This window comes from Polypterus senegalus, chromosome 8 (assembly GCF_016835505.1).
Source record: "Polypterus senegalus isolate Bchr_013 chromosome 8, ASM1683550v1, whole genome shotgun sequence".
Classification (NCBI taxonomy): domain Eukaryota; kingdom Metazoa; phylum Chordata; class Cladistia; order Polypteriformes; family Polypteridae; genus Polypterus; species Polypterus senegalus.
This window is the reverse complement of record NC_053161.1, coordinates 170,386,519-170,407,276: the sequence shown is the minus strand read 5'-3', so window position 1 is coordinate 170,407,276 and position 20,758 is coordinate 170,386,519. Positions and strand designations below refer to the sequence as shown.

Below are 20,758 nucleotides of genomic sequence, written 5' to 3'. Positions count from 1 at the left end.
TTCATGCAATTATCAAACCTGCCAATCATGTGGCAGCAGTGCAATGCATACAATCCTGCAGATTTAAGGATGGAGTTTCAGTTAATGCTCACATCACTCACCAGAATGGGTAAGAAATATGATCTTGGTGATTTTGACTGTGCTATGACTGTTGGTGTCAAAACTGGCTAGTTTGAGTATTTCTGTAACTGCTGATCTCCGGGGATTTTCACACACAACATCCTTTACAATGATTACCATTAATGAGAATGGTGCAAAAAAAAAAAAACTAAAAACATCCTTGGAGTGTCAGTTCGGTGGACAGAAACGCCTTGTTGATGAGATGGGTTAGAAGAGAATAACCATACTGGTTCAAGCTGACCGAAAGTCTACAGAAACTCAGATAATCCCTCTGTACAACCGTGCAGAGGAGAAAAGTGTCTCAGAATGCACAACACATTGAACCTTGAGGTAGATGGGCTACAGCAGCAAAGACAATGTTGGGTTTCAGTCCCATTGGCCAAGAACATAAAGCTAAGGCTGCAGTGGGCACAGGCACACCAAAACTGGACAGATGAAGACTTGATAAACAGCCTGGTCTGATGAATGCCAATTTCTACTTAGACACAACAATGTTAAAGTCAGAATGAGGTCCTATTAGCATGAATCCAAGCACCCAGCCTTCTTTGTGTCAGCAGTCCAGGCTGCTGGTGGCGGTGGTGTAATGGTTTGGGGAATGTTTTCTAGGTATACTTTACGTCTTTTCATGCCAGTCAATCATCACTTCAATGCCATAGGTTATTCGATTATTATTGCTCACCATGTGTATCGCTACATCATCAAAATTTACCCATCTTGTAATGGCTAATTCCAGTATGATAATGCACAATGTCAAACCTCAAAAGTCGCCTTTAACTGTTTTATGAACATGACAACGCGTTTGGTGTTCTTTAGTGGCCTTCCCAGTCACCCAATCTGAATCCACCTTTGGGATGAGGTAGAACAGCAGATTTGCAGCATGAATGTGCTGATAAACCTGCAGCAACTGTGTGATGCAATCATGCTAATATGGACTAAAATCTCAAAGCAATGTTTCTAACATCTCATGAAATTCATGTCATGAAAAACTCAGGCTGTTTTGAAAGCAAAAAGAGAATCTACCCAATAGGGAATGCTCAAGTATTTTTATTAGGAAAGATAATCTGTTCAACAGTGCTTCGGCTGAGATGATTTCTCCTTTTCCTTAAAGCCTACTCTGCTTTGGAGAAGACTCTTTCGCAAGGCATCAAGGTTTCTAGAACTGACACATTTATTTTTATAAACTAAAAGATATGAGAGAAGATGTCTGAAGGCCTGCCCCAGTAATTTAGGGGGTCATCACCTTTGGGCAGATATGAGACCGAGAGATAACACTGAACATCCATGGTGGTATCGGCAGAAACATTCTGACCCAGGGTTGTTTCACCTTCTCTGGTGTCAAGTAAACTTCAACGGCCATCTTTATGATCTCCACTGTTCTGAACTGATGTTGATAGTGGTCTGACTTCATTGTGCCTGCAGAGTATCCTTTGAGCTAAAGCAGCCCTCCAGCTATCACACAAGCATCAATTGGGGGGTAAGTGAATGTGTACAAAATGCACTTACCAAAGTTATATCAGTGATGCCATATACTGTTCTTTAGGTTTCACAAACATCCCGGGAACTCATGTGTGGAAAATCTGCACCGTCAAGCTCATTGGAGACGGACTAAATTAAAAATACATTTCAACACGTTCACAGCATCAATGCACAGATAAATTGTTGTAAAGGACATTGACGTGTACGGTCAATTGTGTTGTGTAATCTGTCATTCTGACGAGGACAAACTCCTTCAGCGGGATGGACATTCAAAGAGCCCACCCAGCATAAGTGAAAGAAGCTTCATATTTTTATCTATTTATTTATTTTGGTTGATAAATGTATAGTCCAACAAGCATGTGGTTCAATGTAATTTTCACTTGTTGTAAAGTGCACTTCTCACCATTAACATTACCTCTGAATACATTATTGTTTAAATTGTTTAAAATTTGATTGTAAAAAAAATGTACAATTAAATGGGGAAAGTCATTAAAAAAGCTTTTTTTAGCTGAATACTTCCATCAGTATTTAATGGTGCAATGCAGAAATTCTAAACAGTAAAGATCTTTTTCACGAGCTGTGTTACCTGTCTAAGATGGACTGAAATCTAGATAATCAATGTGGACTTTGATGTCAAAGTTTGCAGTGCACCATATTCAGTGCACATGTCTCCATTACATGCCATTTGGCATGGGATTAATAAAAGCAGTGGTAATGTTTGTGATGTACCATCTTTTGGAATGGCAGAGATATAGCAACCAGCCTGACAGACAGACATTTACCCTTTTATTAAGTTGGATGAAATTGCTAAGGTATAGATTGACAGACAGCCTCTCTCACTTTTTTAATAGTGGACACATTTTTATGTATGTTTGTTTTATTAAACAGTAAAGGAAGAATTCCTTCTTCTTCACCTATCAAAAAGACAACAACCACCATCTTTAATGTTATCTTCAGGTAAGCACCTAGCTGCAAATCACACACACCACAAAGACCCAGAGGAACAGGAGAGAATTTAGTTGTTTTTTTTTAACATTACCAAGACAAGCAATGTCAGTTTTACAAATTGTGTGCCGTTAAATTTGTAGCAGCAGAAAAAAAAAATGATGATGAGAAACAAGTGGTGTGTACTCTGAAGGAGAAGTTTACGTGGAAGGCTGAGAGTAGAAAATTGTTTATGTTAATAGAAATTGTATGAAACTTAGTTACTAATTACAATTTTGATATATATATATATATATATATATATATATATATATATATATATATATATATATATATATATATATATATATATATTTGTCACGCATAGCGATAAGGGGGCAGCCAAAGGACCCAATGTGCCGCTGGAACTCACAAGACAGGGGAAAGAAACAATGTACTAACCACTCTTTTTTTTCTCTCACAGGAAAGACGAACCACAAAAGAGCCCAATACCGTGAGTTCACTTCTAGCCTTCCATTCAGACGGCCGGGCTACTTCCGCCTTTCCCAGTCACATGCCATCCTTCCCTGATGACATCACCGCGGTCCCAGAATTTCCCACTCCTCCTGGCAGCCTCTCCGCATTCCCCTACTACATAAATACGCTGCCTCTCCATTAGAAGGTGGCTTGTAGATGTTTATAGTTTGGTATTTCTGCATAACCTTGCTCAAAACTTCACTATACGGGGACAGATCCCCAAAACTTAATGCTATGTTTGTGTATTCCTTTATATATATATATATATATATATATATATATATATATATATATATATATATATATATATATATATATATATATATACACAAACATACAGTGGTGTGAAAAACTATTTGCCCCCTTCCTGATTTCTTATTCTTTTGCAAAATGTTTCTGATCATCAAACACATTTAACCATTAGTCAAATATAACACAAGTAAACACAAAACGCAGTTTTTAAATGATGGTTTTTATTATTTAGGGAGAAAAAATCCAAACCTACATGGCCCTGTGTGAAAAGGTAATTGCCCCCTTGTTAAAAAATCACCTAACTGTGGTGTATCACAACTGAGTTCAATTTCCGTAGCCACCCCAGGCCTGATTACTGCCACACCTGTTTCAATCAAGAAATCACTTAAATAGGAGCTGCCTGACACAGAGAAGTAGACCAAAAGCACCTCAAAAGCTAGACATCATGCCAAGGTCCAAAGAAATTCAGGAACAAATGAGAACAGAAGTCATTGAGATCTATCAGTCTGGTAAAGGTTATAAAGCCATTTCTAAAGCTTTGGGACTCCAGCGAACCACAGTGAGAGCCATTATCCACAAATGGCAAAAACATGGAACAGTGGTGAACCTTCCCAGGAGTGGCCGCCAACCAAAATTACCCCAAGAGCGCAGAGACGACTCATCCGAGAGGTCACGAAAGACCCCAGGACAACGTCTAAAGAACTGCAGGCCTCACTTGCCTCAATTAAGGTCAGTGTTCACGACTCCAACATAAGAAAGAGACTGGGAAAAAACGGCCTGCATGGCAGATTTCCGAGACGCAAACCACTGTTAAGCAAAAAGAACATTAGGGCTCGTCTCAATTTTGCTAAGAAACATCTCAATGATTGCCAAGACTTTTGGGAAAATACCTTGTGGACTGATGAGACAAAAGTTGAACTTTTGGAAGGCAAATGTCCCGTTACATCTGGTGTAAAAAGAACACAGCATTTCAGAAAAAGAACATCATACCAACAGTAAAATATGGTGGTGGTAGTGTGATGGTCTGGGGTTGTTTTGCTGCTTCAGGACCTGGAAGGCTTGCTAGATGGAACCATGAATTCTACTGTCTTCCAAAAAATCCTGAAGGAGAATGTCCGGCCATCTGTTCGTCAACTCAAGCTGAAGCGATATTGGGTGCTGCAACAGGACAATGACCCAAAACACACCAGCAAATCCACCTCTGAATGGCTGAAGAAAAACAAAATGAAGACTTTGGAGTGGCCTAGTCAAAGTCCTGACCTGAATCCAATTGAGATGCTATGGCATGACCTTAAAAAGGCGGTTCATGCTAGAAAACCCTCAAATAAAGCTGAATTACAACAATTCTGCAAAGATGAGTGGGGCAAAATTCCTCCAGAGCGCTGTAAAAGACTCATTGCAAGTTATCGCAAACGCTTCATTGCAGTTATTGCTGCTAAGGGTGGCCCAACCAGTTATTAGGTTCAGGGGGCAATTACTTTTTCACACAGGGCCATGTAGGTTTGGATTTTTTTCTTCCTAAATAATAAAAACCATCATTTAAAAACTGCATTTTGTGTTTACTTGTGTTATATTTGACTAATGGTTAAATGTGTTTGATGATCAGAAACATTTTGTGTGACAAACATGCCAAAGAATAAGAAATCAGGAAGGGTGCAAATAGTTTTTCACACCACTATATATATATATATATATATATATATATATATATATATATATATATATATATATATATATTGTCACACACGCTTGCATAGGGAGCCGCGTAAAGACCCGAGGTGCACCGCAAAAACTCCTGCCAAATGGGAAAAGCATGGGTACTAACCTCTCTCTCTCTTTTTCTTACAGAAAGAAAGAAGCCGCTCCGCCATGAATGTGCCCAGACTCCCTAATCCTGTATTGACACTTCTGTGTTCTTTCCCTTCCTTCCGTCTACCTCAGATGATGTCATGGCTCCCATCCATCACCTCGGTTCCTTCGCAGCATTCCATCTGTGTCATTTCTGGTCCCACTCCTTAAATGTTCCCCAATTCATCATTTCACTGTCTGTTGTATTATTGGAAAAATCACTGACCTTGAAAGCAAACTTTACAGTATACGGGGCCAGACAACCCCAAACCTTTATGGGCAAACGAGGTGTCAAATATTTTGATTAGGGTGGCAAATGCCACCATACAATATTTCCCCACTGTAGGTCCTCCCCTACACTGCACCCGGTCCAAAGTGTCCAATCCTCCATTTTGTATGTCAACGGAGGATTGTGGTGCCCAGTCAAGGATCCTGCTCATGCTGCACTGTCCCCTCCTCACGGAACTCTCACAATAGCTGAGGCTATCATCGGCACACGATCTGTAAGGTCGTGAGTTGCCACCAAAACGTTTTTTAAGTTATTTTTTAATGCTTTATTTATAATAATTACAATCACAATAAACAAATAATTAACAATAATAAAAACATATATAATACAAAATCTGAGATGTGTAACTAATTCACATGAACAGTTTACTGTAATTTAACATGGCAAAAGTTGTTTTAGCTTTCTTATTTTTAATATTTTGAATGTTCTTTACATAAAATTCCATTTCTGTTTTATACAGACTGACATTTGGTGTGGATTTCATCCATTTCATGTTATTGATGTGATACTTCCCCATAATCAATGATAAATTAATTATAAGTATAAAGCTCTTGTCCACATCTGGGCATGTAAAAAATTGTTGAAAGATATGGATGGATTGATATATATATCCATCAATCCATCCATTATCCTAACTACAGGGTCACAGGGGTCTGCTGGAGCCAATCACAGCCAACACAGGGTGCAAGGCAAGCAACAAACCCCAGGCAGGGCGCCAGCCCACAGCAGGGCAAACACACCCATACACCAAGCACACACTAGGGAAAATTTAGGATCACCAATGCACCTAACCTGCATGTCTTTGGACTGTGGAAGGAAACCGGAGCACCTGGAGGAAACCAACGCAGACAAGGGAAGATATATTCAGTACATAGATAGTCCAAGTACAACTTCCCTTCCCTTGTAGTGGTACTGCTCTTTCAGTAAAGTCCTGGGTGCCACCAGATGCTGTGTGAATGCAGGTGGGGTAAGATTTGGCTTTGTAACTCTCTGTATTTTTTATTTAATTGGAGTGTTTTTGTAAAGTAAAAAAGATCTGACATTAAATATGCATATTTATTTATATTTTATATGTTGCAAATCATTACATACAAATTCAGTATGTGTGACTCTTACTATTCTCTTTCAATACTTCTGTTTCATCCATCCATTTTCCAACACGCTGAATCCGAACACAGGGTCACGCGAGTCTGCTGGAGCCAATCTCAACCAACACAGGGCACAAGGCAGGAACCAATCCTGGGCAGGGTGCCAACCCACACAATAGGGCCAATTTAGAATCACCAATCCACCTAACCGGCATGTCTTTGGACTGTGGGAGGAAACTGGAGTACCCGGAGGAAACCCACGCAGACACGGAGAGAACATGCAAACTCCACACAGGGAGGACCCAGGAAGCAAACCCGGGTCTCCTAACTGCAAGGCAACAGCGCTACCACTGTGCCACCGTGCCGCCCTACTTCTAGTTCAACACTTTGAAAATGTGCACATGAGCACAAGGAGTTATCAAAAAACTGAGTAATCATCAATCAACAGTCTCATGACTGTCTGTCTTTAAGCACAAAACAAGTTAGTTCTGTTTCATTTTGTTCACTTATTGTTCAAAGAAATGTGTAGGTACAGTAAATTTGATTAATTAGTTTGATGTTGAGATATCTTGAATATGGTGCAACTCCCATTTAAAAAGTGTAAGAATGTTTAAAGAAATGTGTTGTGGTCCCCGGCCGGGCTCCGCCCAGGATGACGTGAGGAGGGCTTGTGCCTCCTCCAGACCGCGAGGGGGCATCCGTCCTGGTTCTGTTGGGGGCCGCGGGTAGAGGGCTTGGAAGCCCAGCCCTGTAGGGGCCCGTGGTCACCGCCAGGCGGCGCCCCGATGCCGGTTTATCCCGTGTGGTCGCCGGCCGGGACGCCTTGGAGGACCAGAGGAGGGCGAGTGCCTCCTCCAGACCGAGTGGGGGCGTCCGTCCTGGTTAGGCAGGGGGCCTCGGGTACAGGGCATGGAAGCCCAGCCCTGTAGGGACCCGTGGCCACCGCCAGGCGGCGCCCAGGGCCTAATTATCCCGGGAGCCCGGCACTTCCGCCACACCAGGAAGTGCCGGGGGGAAGACTTTATGTGGCGCCCGGAGAGCTGCCAGGAGGACAGCCGACACTTCCGCCACGCTGGGGCGTGGCCAAGGAGCGGATACTGGGAACACCTGGGGCTCATCCGGGAGCATTATATAAGTGGCCGCCTCCCTCCAGTCATTGGTGGATGTCGGGAGGAAGCGGACAGAGCTGGAGAGAGAGGACGGGAGGCGGCCAGGAAGGCAAAAGGACTGTGTGGCCTGGACTTGGGGAAATCGGTGCGAGAAGGCACTGGGGGTGCACGTGAGCAAATACTGTGTAAATAGTGTATATAAATAAATAGTGTGTGGAGAAAATATGTTGTCCGTCTGTCTGTGCCGGGGCCAGCGTTCACAGTGTTTTAAAAATAATGTTCTGCGTGACACCAATTATGGATTATTGACTTTCAAATAGACATTCAGATGGGATATTTCAGTTTGTTTATGGGGTTTAAGTCTAGGCTTTAGTTCGCCCACTAAAGGACACTCAGAGACTTGTCCTGAAACCACACCAGTGTTGTCTTCTTTGTGTGTTTCAGGTCATTGTCATGCTGAAGGGTGAACTTTCAACCCAGTCTAAGGTCCAGAGCACTCTGAGCAGTTCAGCTCTTCATCAACCCTGACTTGTTTCCCAGATCCTGTTACTTAAAAACAATTCCACAGCTTGATGTTTTCACCGCCATACTTCATCATTGGAATGGTGTGATACAGTTGATGAGCGGTGCCTGGCTTCCTCCAGACATTATGCTGACTTTCTTTTCATCAGAACAGAAGTCTGACGTTGTAGATGTTTTTCTCATCCCCATATAGGTAATATGGAAGTCAGTCAGAGTGACCATCAGGTTTTTGGTCACCTCTCTTACGATGTCCCTTCTCCTACGATTGCTACATTTTGCAGGGTGGCCAGCTCTGTGGTTTTTCAAACTTCTTCTATTTAAGAATTCTAGAGGCCTATGTGCTCTTGGGAACCTTCAATTCTGCAGACATTTTTTGTCTCCTTTCCCCAGATGTGAGCCTCCACACAAGCCTCTCTCTAAGCTCTGCAGACAAATGCTTGGATCCCATGGCTTGTTTTTTGCTCATCTGTAGGACCTTCTCTAGACAGATGTCTGTCTTTCCTAATCAGTCCATTCAACTAAACTGATCACAGGTGGACTCCAAACATCTCAGGGATGATCAACAGAATGGGATGCACCTGAGCTTAATGTCACGTGTCATAGTGGAAGGTCTCAATTCTTGCGTCAGTGGAATATTTCAGTTTGTTATTTTAATTGAATTTGGTAAATTTATATAATGCCATTTTTACTTTGTCATTTTAGGGTATTGAGTTTCACTTTATGAGGGAAAAAATAAACTGAAATGATTTTAGCACAAGGCTGCGACATCACAAAATTTGAAAAACATGAAGGATCTGAACACTTTGTAAACTCACTGTTTTAATTATGTTAATGTGGTTCCAGTTCATCACACTGATGTTTTTCTTCAAAGCCCACATCCACATACGAGGTGTGGCAGAAAAGTAATGAGACTGGCAACACTGCAAGCGATCTGGCAACGCTGCGCTGTTGTCCTTGATAGAACATGTGTATCAGTACCCTCCCATAGCTCAGTGCGAGTTTCAACTCCTTCCGTTAACTACGTGATTTTTGTGACTACTATTAGCAAAGTTGTGTTTTTGGTTGTGCGTCACGCACGCACAAAAGGGGAATCGTCCACAAAGAATTTGTTCTTCCAGGGCAAACTGTCAACCAAGTTTTTTATAAAGACGTCCTTGAAAGGCTCAGAAAAAGGGTCATTCGCGTGAGACCAGACATTGCAGACAAATGGATGCTCCATCATGACAACACCCCACGTCACACTGCCCTCTCCATAACAGAATTTTTGACCTCAAAAGGCATTCCTGTGGTTCCCCAGCCCCGTTATTCACCTGACCGCAGTCCGTGTGACTTTTTCCTTTTTCCTAAACTGAAAAATGTCCTCAAAGGATGTCATTTCGGGAGTGTAACGGACATGCTGAAGACCATACCGGTTGAAGACTTCCAGCGTTGCTACCAACAGTTGGAACAACGTCTTCATCGGTGTGTAGCTGCCCAAGGGAACTACTTTGAAGGGGATAACATTGATGTTTGGAAAAAATAAAAACTTTGGTAAATAAAAAATCAGTCTCATTACTTTTCTGCCACACCTCGTATGTCTCTTTTTCGAAATTCAGTCCATAATGGGACATCACCAGAACAAATGTTCAATAGTTTCTAGATTATACCTCACACATATCATGTCTTTACATCTGATAAATATGAGGACTCCTGCCATTTTCCAAATAAAGAATTCCAGGACACTCTAACAGTGAGGGTTTGGTCATCTAGCAATAATTATCTTAAAATTCATGTAAAGGCCAAAGTGAGCATCAAAAACAAAACCTTTAGACCTAATGACATAAAAGACTATAATGAGAGGGACAATAAAGAAAGAAGACCTTGCAGGAGGGCAATGGAGGACAAGCAGCACCACAGAAAAGGTGGATGGGTGGCCTGATATAAGCAGGAGGGGTGATCGCACCCTCAGAGGACACAGACGTCCCTGGGAAAACCCCTGAAACACAGTCTACCTTGACATTGCTCCTTACCCTTCTCTCTTGCACTATAATGGGTGATAACCTCTCGCGTCGTACTCCGCTTACTTAAAAGCCTTGTACAGCTCCTGTCAGCTTTGGAATTGATTGTTTTGCTTTCTCTCTCTCTCTCAGACCCTCCCTGCTCCTGACACGTACTGCTTTGAAGAAGAAGATACGTTTGCATACCTTTAATTGAGAGAAGGAATTGTCATCTCTGTCAAGGAGCAACGACCTCCTGTGTTTCTGTGCAAATCTGTGACCCAAGCATGACAAGTGGTACCAGGAGTTGTTGCACAGACGGATGCCGAACAGTTAATTTGAATAGCTCAGAATGTTCCACTTCCTTACGATCCAGAGGACGACCCAAATATTATCCCTAATCTGAATGTTCCGATTTATAACCGTTGACAGTATATCTCTTTGCTTCCGATACCTGAAAATTCTAACAATGTGCTGACGAAGATGGGTCCTTCCGATGACCCAGAGATGTTCCTTTTAGCCTTTGAGAAAGTGATGACTTTATTGGGATCAGACAAACAACACTGGGCCGTTATCGTCACACCTTTTTTGTCTGGGGATGCTTTATCTTCCTTATGGAATGTACCTTGCGATAAGCTCGCCGATTACAATTTCCTGAAGGAACAAGTTGTTTTACGCAAGACTGTGACTTTTTTAGCTAAAGGTTTTGCACTTAACGACTGGAAACTAAACATGGACGGTCCCATCCGTGCACAAATTCAAGATTTGATTCATAAAGTGCATTGCTGGTTTGAGGGAGATGACTTTGAGCGGATTGTTGAAAAGGTTGAAATGAATATATTACTGCCCGGGATACCTGAAGTTCTTCGAGATGAGTTTCTGTGTCATGATATTGAATCATCATCGATTATGTCGAGATGCTTGGATGGTTCTCAGACCGCTTGGAGAAAAAGCGGGGGATTTGGTGCTGTTACACCACCTACAAAGGAGCATCTAGGGCATTCTCGTCGCTTTGATCAACGGCTAGAACAAAGACAAACTTAAGGACCTGTCAATCAAATGCAGTCAGGAAGGCCTCCAGGGAATCTGGTTGTTGATGAGATGCCCACGTCTGGCGATGTCCACCAGGGAGGCCATGGACATCGCAGAGGTTAATTCGGCAGTGGAGCTGACCGAAGATGTTACCGGTGTGTGTCCTGGGTTTCTGTGCAAATCTGTGACCCATGCATGACATTAGGTGGACCACTAATGTGGGGTATGGATAGGTCTATTGAGCCAAACCTGATGGTCACCTGGTTTGACTCAGGGTCTTCACACCTCCTCATCAGCTCCTCAGTCCTCACCTGTCTCAATGTTAAAGGCCCCTCAACTTTTAACCCATTCAACTCACCCAGCTGCCTCATGATGCCCACTCTCATCACCACCAACCCTTCACATTCGAGCTCAGGGAAAAGAAGAACTTCACCCAAAGCTGCCGTTCCTGTAAGGGTTAAGAGAATGGACATTATGGTGAAAGCGGGTACCTGTCACTTATAGCATGGACAAAATGGAGTGTGTCTTTTGATGGTGGAAATTTAATTTTTGTGTCCATTAATGTAATCTTTTGATGGGAAGCTTTAGCTGAAATCCTCACTCATTATGGAAGCACAGCCCTGTCCTCCTCCTCATCAGTTACCAGTGAAATATTCAGAGTCTCCTCCTCATGTTTTCACTGCCATCACCGTCTGTTATATTTACTGTGGTTTCCTCACTTCTTCATTCTCAGATCCTTATTTTAATCATTTTGCTCCTCTGTCTTGTGAATAGTGGAGAATGTCATCCATCTTTCCACTGACACACATCATGATTTGCTTGAACCAGAACTGAGGCAGAGCAGAGTGAAGGTCTTGTGGTCTTTTTGTCCTTAAAGATCTTCTCAGCACAGATGAGGCTGTAGATGGCCATCTTGACTCATTCAATGCTGTTACCCTTGGAAATCCAAATCTGTTCTCCACTCTAACATGACAAGACTTTTCCTCTGTTTCACTATAAGATGGTTGCTTTCTGCTATTCTCTATTCAGTGACTCTCCTCTTCTGTCCCCATCTGTTCTTGTCCTGTCTATCCCATTTTGGCCATCTTTCTCACTCTTGCTCTTCTTCATCCACCTTTTTTTTGTCTCTTCTCCTCTCTCACACTTTCAGTTCATCTGTTCTCTTTTTCTGACTTGTCCAAGTGTTCTAAAGAATCCCATCCTCAAACTGGGATCTCATACTTTGTCCTCCAGGACCTCAGTAATTTGAACCTCATCCCAGAGCTTACTTCCCAGTTACTTCTCAATTCTTAGTTGTGTTGGTTCTCCTCCATCCCTCCATTTTCTAAACTCACTCAGTCCAGTTCATGGTGTCAGTCAACATCGGGTTCAAGGCAAGAGACCCAACTCTGCACAGGCCGCCAGTCCCTCACACTTTCTACAACATTAGACCTCATCTTGTCCTTTGGCTCTCATTTCTTTTTTAAACAGCATAATTGTTCAGGTCACTGCTCATTAAAGAGGACACAAGTGGAGGTGACAGTGAAGTGGAGACAAAAGAGTAACAAAGAAGACAAAAAGAGACCTGAGCCTTGTGTGTGTTAAAGTGTTACCGAAGACCAAATCAGCACACCGTAGTATCTGCACAGTCAGAGACTGAAGTCAGGGGTTTTGTGTAGATAAGGCAGTGGACAAGGAATAAAGCAGACATGGGATCAGACAACACAAATTGATGTAGATGAGCAGCTTCATGATGTTTCTGCTCAGATGACTATCAGCTTGTCCTGTGATGAACCAACACCCTGTCTAGAGTTTAGGATAGGCCACACCATCCATCACCCTACAGTGGGACTGTCCACCCATCTCCCTCCAGTTGGCCTTGGGATCCCAGCTGGTTTTGGAGGACAATCCCCACTGTGGTCTTGGTTGGTGAAACTTGGAGGTCTCCAGTGTGAACTTGTAGAGTCTGATGACTGGTTCAGGGTCACAGGGTGGACAAAAAAAAGATGAAAAAAATGAGAAGCACAGAGGCTGAGAAAGACATGAAGAGTTTATTTAATGTGAAGAAGAGATGAGGAGATTCTAAAAGAAAAGACAAGAATTTAGAGAGGGTGGACCAGGAGTCGCCATCACTGGGGTCTATTGATTACCATGTCCAGTCGTCTCATGTTTAGGTATTCACCTGCTGTCCAGTCTTGTTCAGCACCTGTTGAAGTGTCGCCAGATTGTTCTTCTCATAATCGCTGATCTCATTACCCTGTAACCTGTGAACAGAGACATACATGGGAGTTACAAACACCAGAGGGTTCCACCTCGCACACTGGAGTATCTCAATGAAACACACATCACTTTCCCAGAATTCCTCTCAGTGTCTCAAAGTCACATGATGAGGGTGTCGGCCTGCTGGTCACGCAGTCCACTGTCTCTTCTGTAGGCCTGTTGGTTTCTTCTGTTACTGCTCATTTCACACAGAAGGCCGGGGTTCCTTCCTAGCTCCTGTTAAAAGTTTTTCTTTTTATCTTCTGTGTTCTTTTTATTATTGTTCATTGTGTTCCATTGTTTATTATATTTTTATGTTAATTTATTTTTTGTTTAATTATGTCTTATCTGTTACTTTTATTCTATTTAGTTATTTTATCTATGTGTGCTGTTCACTTCTCTCTTGTATTTTGTGGGTGGATCCCCAAGAGCTGAGGCCACCTGTCCATCATATTTAAAGGACCACCCCCAGCCCTCTAAAGGATGCTGGGCAATGAAGTCCAGTGCAGCTCATTTGACTGCTCTCTGCTGTTTGGTGGTCTTTGTGAGAATTTTACTGTTTTTTTTAATACTTTTTTTTTTTTTTTTGATTCTGATGACTTTGAACCTTTTGCTCTTGAGTTCAGATTCTTTTATGGGAAAAGGATCTCTCACTCAACATCTCGGAAAAGGAATAGAAGGTAGCAATGCAGAGAATCCCCTCAAGCTCCATATGTGCAAAGCATACAATTATTCAACTCAAAATTATATATCGAGCACATCTCTCTCGCTTAAAATTGTCCAAAATGTTTGGCACGATAAACCTGTGAACGCTGCAATCAAGTTCCACCTCACTGGGTCACATGTTTTGGGCCTGCACCAAATTAATATCATTCTTGACCAAAATCTTTAAATGCCTATCAAACAGCCTTGAAGTCACAATCCCTCCTAATCCACTAACAGCTGTGTTCGGTGGGTCACAGAGGGGATTAAAGTGGAGAAGGACAAACAAACTGTAATGGCCTTTACTACACTATTGGCATGTAGATTTATTTTGTTCAACTGGAAGAATTCTAACTATCCTCTTTTAAGACAGTGGGTAACTGTTGTTATATGTTCTCTGAAATTGGAAAAAATCAAATTCTCACTTAGAGGATTTGTGCAGAACTTTTTCAAAACCTGGCAGGATCTAATCAATAATATTTTAGAATAAGCTTTTAAAGCACTGAGGAAGCAGATTTTCTCCCTTTTTTCCCCATTTATCTTTATTCACTTATTAGTTCATCTATTTACTTATTTTTACTAGCTTTAAGCTTTACTCTGCTGACCTAGCTCTCTTTCTCAGGGCTGGGGTTGATTTGCTTTCGATCCTATTTTTGTAAAAATTATTTATTTGTATAGAATGTTGTGCGATTACAATAAAATCAATAAAATAAAATTAAAAAAAAAGATTCTTTTATGGATTGTTCTTTTTACATTCTGTGAATCGTCTTTGGCAGCCCCTTTGGCTCTTCTATTAATGAACCTCATCTTTTATAAAGATCACTTCTGGACATGTCTCTGCTCCAGCTGGAGTTTGTATGGTTCTCCCTATCATCAGACACACTTTACGCCTTCACAACTCTTTTTGCTTTTATTTTGAATTTAAAAGCCTGACCTCCTTCAAATGCCTGGTGGGCTATTTTAGAGGCCTTGCCCCTTTATTATTTTGTGCTGGCAGAGGAACTGTGACTATGGCGTTATTTCAGTGCCACTATTCTGAGCGCACGTAAAAAAATATTGCAAGTGCAAGTGTTGCATTTTGAGGAGAAATTTATTTTGAGCGTACAAAAGCTGAATTTGAGTGAACAAAATTCATTGCTGCGTGCAAAAAATGTATTTCAGTGTTTGCGCTTATCCATATACACACACACAATAGCACCCCCTCTCGCTCAGTTTTTTCATTTGCGCTTGCTCGCAATGTGTTGCTTGCGCCACAACATTCTCTGCTGCGAGCGCTCAACTCTCTGTACACCGTTATAAGTGTGCCACAAAACCAACCAATCACAGACTTGGTTTCAAAAATTCTGATTGGCTCTTACGGTTTTCAATCAGCTGCTGTTCAGTATTCGACGACATAAAAGAGAGCTACTCAAATATAATTTGGAGAGTCAGTTGGCATGGTTGTATAATGCAACTACATTATACTACACCAACGATAGTCTTAACAAATAATATATTTTAAAATAAAATAATTAAAGATATTATCCGCAAATTGGGGTTTAATTGAGTTTAGCTGGATTTAGCTACATTTCGGACTGTTTCCGGAATGCAGCAGCTAGCGAGCTGATTGGAGACCGTAAGAGCCAATCAGAATTTTTGAAACCAAGTCTGTGATTGGTTGGTTTTGTGGCACACTTATAACGGTGTACAGAGAGTTGAGCGCTCGCAGCAGAGAATGTTGTGAGCGCTAGCAACACATTGCAGCAAGCGCAAATGAAAAAACTGAGCGAGAGGGGTGCTATTGTGTGTGTGTATATGGATAAGTGCAAACACTGAAATACATTTTTTGCACGCAGCAATGAATTTTGTTCACTCAAATTCAGCTTTTGTACGCTCAAAATAAATTTCTCCTCAAAATGCAACACTTGCACTTGCAATATTTTTTTACGTGCGCTCAGAATAGTGGCACTGAAATAATGCCATATGTGACAGAAGGTGATCTTTCCAGTTGACATGACGTTGACCCCTCTGTCCACCTGTGGCCACTTCCTGTGTCCTGCTCTGTTAATTAATGTTAAATCTCTCGGTAATATTTTCTTTTTCACTCCCCCTTACTCTCATGACTTTTCTCATTTTCTGCCCTTGTTTCTTATTACCATTTCCTCTCCACCCTGCCCACTGATACTGGCACTTAAATTTCCTTGAATGCTCCAAGGACCCCATTTACCATGTCCACCCTATCCTCTTGTTCACTCTTCCTGCTGTCCTGATCCTGTCACCTCTCCCCCCTTTATCCTTGACCCGCCATCTATTATTTGTACAACTCCTGTCAGGCTATTCTTCTTTTCTTTTCTTTTCTCAGCCCATCTCACATTCCTCCTCTTAACCCTGTTGTTCTTCTTCTGTCGTCTCTCATCATCTTTGTTTTCATCCCTGTCTGTCACCTTTGTGCAGATCCTCTTGTTCCCTGTTCTTTATCTTTCTCATTCCATTGCCCATTCATCTCCTTCTTTCAGCAAGTCATCACATAGTGTTCTGTGATCAGTCCGTCTATTAAGCCATTAGCTGTGAGTTCATAGCCCCACACACCCCACCTTGTTTACTCACCTTAGTGCCTCTAATTTACAGTTTGAGTTCCACAGCTCCTCACACAGCTGACGAGCGCCCAAGTCCCTCAGTTGGTTGTGTCTCAGCTCCAGTTCAGTCAGCTGTGAGTGTGGGGAAGACAGAACTGAACATAGAGCTGAGCAACATGTGGAGGTGAGACTACATGAGACCAGGCTGTGGAGAAGAAGAGAGAAACGTGAGGATATGCGGATAGAAAGAACGACAAACAGATGGACACACAACACAAAGGGTCAATGCCTGCTGCCATGTTGATTTTTCCCTGAAATGCAGTTTAAACCCAAAATCATAGCTAGTCTTAAAATGTAAGGTAATATATACCTGACAATGTCTACTCACTGGTGAGAAGACATTAAGATTCGACAAGAACATCAAAGAAATGAGGCCGATGGCATCCTGCATTCAAGTGACCAAATGGACTTGTCAAAGGTTACAATGGGGTGATAGTGACAATCTGGGATTTCTACCAATTGTTACCCACTCAGTACATGCAGACATTTTATGTAGTTTGTAGAATGCTATAAAGAAACCTGTTGGACATGCTGGTCACTACAGAGTTCAAAACTTGACTGTTTGATATGATGGACTCTCCTGATGTCATAGTAGGACACTCTGCTTAAAAGGACAAAGAATGGACCTGACTTTTGGAATCAATGATGTAATGGAATGGAAAGACGAGACTGACATGTAACACTTCTATCGATGCTGACTGGTGCCACTGACCAGGTCACCTTCATCCAATAAAGACAGTGCTGTTGAACTCAATTTTCTTATTCCTTCTATTAATTTGTAAGAAAGCAGGAGGACAAGCTTTAAATGGATGTCCAGTCCAATGAGTATAGAGGTGGTTTGTGGTCCTCTTTGTCTAAATGGACTATGCAGTGACCCTCATGACCACTTCTGTTCATTTCCTCCACCTCCTCTGTCTTCTTGTCTGCCCATTCAGTTCAAAAAATTTGATCAAATGAATGGTTGATGTGCTGATAAGGGCACCTGCTGGGAAGGACTGAAAATGCACAGCACTTTATTAAATAACTACAAAGGACGTTTGAGGGTCACATCATGAGTGACATCTTTGTCTCCTTAAACTCAGAATTTCTTACAACAGCAGTTCATTTCCTCATGGTTGGCTTTTCTGTTTATCGTCTTTTTCCCTGACATCTCTCTTTAAATAAACCACTCTAGGGATGCTGGTGGACAGTAAGTGCGTAAAGACTGGGAACATTAACAAGACTTTACAGATAATATTGAAAATATTCAGGAAATGTTAAAAGCATTAAATCAATGAACATGGGTTTAAATTACAAATGTACAACAAAGGCCATCAGACACACCAACTTCAGGTATTTGAATGGCAGAATCTCATCTGACAAGAAGATGAATCAAGAATGAGAGCAACAAGGAGCAGCACAGACATAATGTCACCTGCCAATCATGTCAGGAATCATTAATTACAACAATAATATTAATACTCTTATTATTGGTGGCCTTGTGATGGTGGAAGTTCTACCCAAGATGACACATCAAACACCTTCACCTCCCTGTCAATTTTGTTCAGGACATCTTATAAGACCTCTGAGTGTTATAGAAGAATAAGCTAAGCATATGTTTGAAGCATTTAATAAGCACATAAGCTAAACATGTACAGTTGTGCTTGAAAGTTTGTGAACCCTTTAGAATTTTCTATATTTCTGCATAAATATGACCTAAAACATCATCAGATTTTCACTCAAGTCCTAAAAGAAGATGAAGAGAAATCAGTTAAACAAATGAGACAAAAATATTATACTTGGTCATTTATTTATTCAGGAAAACAATTGAATATTACATATTTGTGAGTGACAAAAGTATGTGAACCTCCAGGATTAGCAGTTAGTCTGAAGGTGAAATTCGAGTTAGGTGTTTTCAATCAATGGGATGACAATCAGGTGTGAGTGGGCACCCTGTGTTATTTAAAGAACAGGGATCTATCAAAGTCTGCTCTTCACAACACATGTTTGTGGAAGTGTATCATGGCACAAACAAAGGAGATTTCTGAGGACCTCAAAAAGAGTTGTTGATGCTCATCAGGCTGGAAAAGGTTACAAAACCATCTCTAAAGAGTTTGGACTCCACCAATCCACAGTCAGACAGATTGTGTACAAATGGAGGAAATTCAAGACCATTGTTACCCTCCCCAGGAGTGGTCGACCAACAAAGATCACTCCAAGAGCAAGGCGTGTAATAGTCGGCGAGGTCACAAAGGACCCCAGGGTAACTTCTAAGCAACTGAAGGCCTCTCTCACATTGGCTAATGTTCATGTTCATGAGTCCACCATCAGGAGAACACTGAACAACAATGGTGTGCATGGCAGGGTTGCAAGGAGAAAGCCACTGCTCTCCAAAAAAAACATTGCTGCTTGTCTGCAGTTTGCTAAAGATCACATGGACAAACCAGAAGGCTATTGGAAGAATGTTTTGTGGACGGATGAGACCAAAATAGAACTTTTTGGTTTAAATGAAAAGCATTATGTTTGGAGAAAGGAAAACACTGCATTCCAGCATAAGAACCTTATCCCATCTGTGAAACATGGTGGTGGTAGTATCATGGTTTGGGCCTGTTTTGCTGCATCTGGGCCAGGACGGCTTGCCTTCATTGATGGAACAATGAATTCTGAATTATATCAGAGAATTCTAAAGGAAAATGTCAGGACATCTGTCCATGAACTGAATCTCAAGAGAAGGTGGGTCATGCAGCAAGACAACGACCCTAAGCACACAAGTTGTTCTACCAAAGAATGGTTAAAGAAGAATAAAGTTAATGTTTTGGAATGGCCAAGTCAAAGTCCTGACCTTAATCCAATCGAAATGTTGTGGAAGGACCTGAAGTGAGCAGTTAATGTGAGGAAACCCACCAACATCCCAGAGTTGAAGCTGTTCTGTACGGAGGAATGGGCTAAAATTCCTCCAAGCTGGTGTGCAGGAATGATCAAAAGTTACCGGAAACGTTTAGTTGCAGTTATTGCTGCAAAGGGGCCAAACCAGATATTGAAAGCAAAGGTTCACATACTTTTGCCACTCATAAATATGTAATATTCGATAATTTTCCTTAATAAATAAATGACCAAGTATAATATTTTTGTCTCATTTGTTTAACTGGATTCTCTTTATCTACTTTTAGGACTTGAGTGAAAATCTGATGATGTTTTAGGTCATATTTATGCAGAAATATTGAAAATTCTAAAGGGTTCACAAACTTTCAAGCACAACTGTATCTGAGTGAGCTAAGCTCATATCTGGCTGTGTACTGTTAAGACGAGCACTGATTAGAAGTGACGAGATGAGCATTGGATGTTCTGATTATAACTGGAGATATGGGAGACTTAACCAGCTGATTATATACACTTGCATGTATTTTTTAAACTTAATACATATATTTTCATACTTATATGTATATTTTTACATGAACACTTTGAGCACTTAATTTTAGATGATACTATTAATGCACCTTTTTTGCACTTCATTTTACATTCTTGAGCACTTGCTATATTTTTTAAAAAAGGGAACTACTGGATTTAGTGACCCTTAGAGTCTGGCAGCACTGGCATTAACATCCTGAAATATCATCCCTGAGGAATAACAATAAGGGGGCACAGTGAAAAGAATAGGGGCAAAGGAGGAGAAATGCCGAAATGTGTTGGCCATTAGCATAAGTAGTGTAAGGTATGTAGAGGGCATGGATGAGGCAGAAGGGGATAACAGTGGCAGAATGCTAAAAGGTACTGGCCATTGACACATGAAGGGGTGGCCAGAATATGCAATGTTATGTCAATTCCGTATAAAATGCTGCTCCGTGTTTTTGCAAACTCTGCATTTCTTTTCTTACTATTTAATACAGTCTCACTGAAAGCAATGGCTTCTACCTCTGCATCAGTTTCTGGTTAAGAGTGTCTGAGGAGATGCCATCAGCCAAACCCACAGGTCCCCAAGTTCTTGGGTCTGCTCAGCTCTGTCCTCTAGTGGTAAGGCCCTGTCACTGCTCTCCTTGTTTGTATTTCCAGC

The 20,758-nt window shown here is 41.5% G+C and overlaps 1 protein-coding gene across 1 annotated transcript in view; it reads right to left on the bottom strand.

The window, feature by feature from the left end:
• Nucleotides 1-13,175: 13,175 nt before the first annotated feature.
• Nucleotides 13,176-20,758, bottom strand: part of LOC120533389 (NACHT, LRR and PYD domains-containing protein 3-like) — a 50,323-nt gene continuing 42,740 nt past the window's right edge. The window contains exons 6-7 of the mRNA XM_039760238.1: nucleotides 16,700-16,873; nucleotides 13,176-13,416 (exon numbers count right to left, since the gene is read on the bottom strand). Of these exons, the coding sequence (XP_039616172.1) occupies nucleotides 13,323-13,416; nucleotides 16,700-16,873 (268 nt within the window). The 3' untranslated portion in view covers nucleotides 13,176-13,322. The remainder of the gene's footprint in view (nucleotides 13,417-16,699; nucleotides 16,874-20,758) is intronic.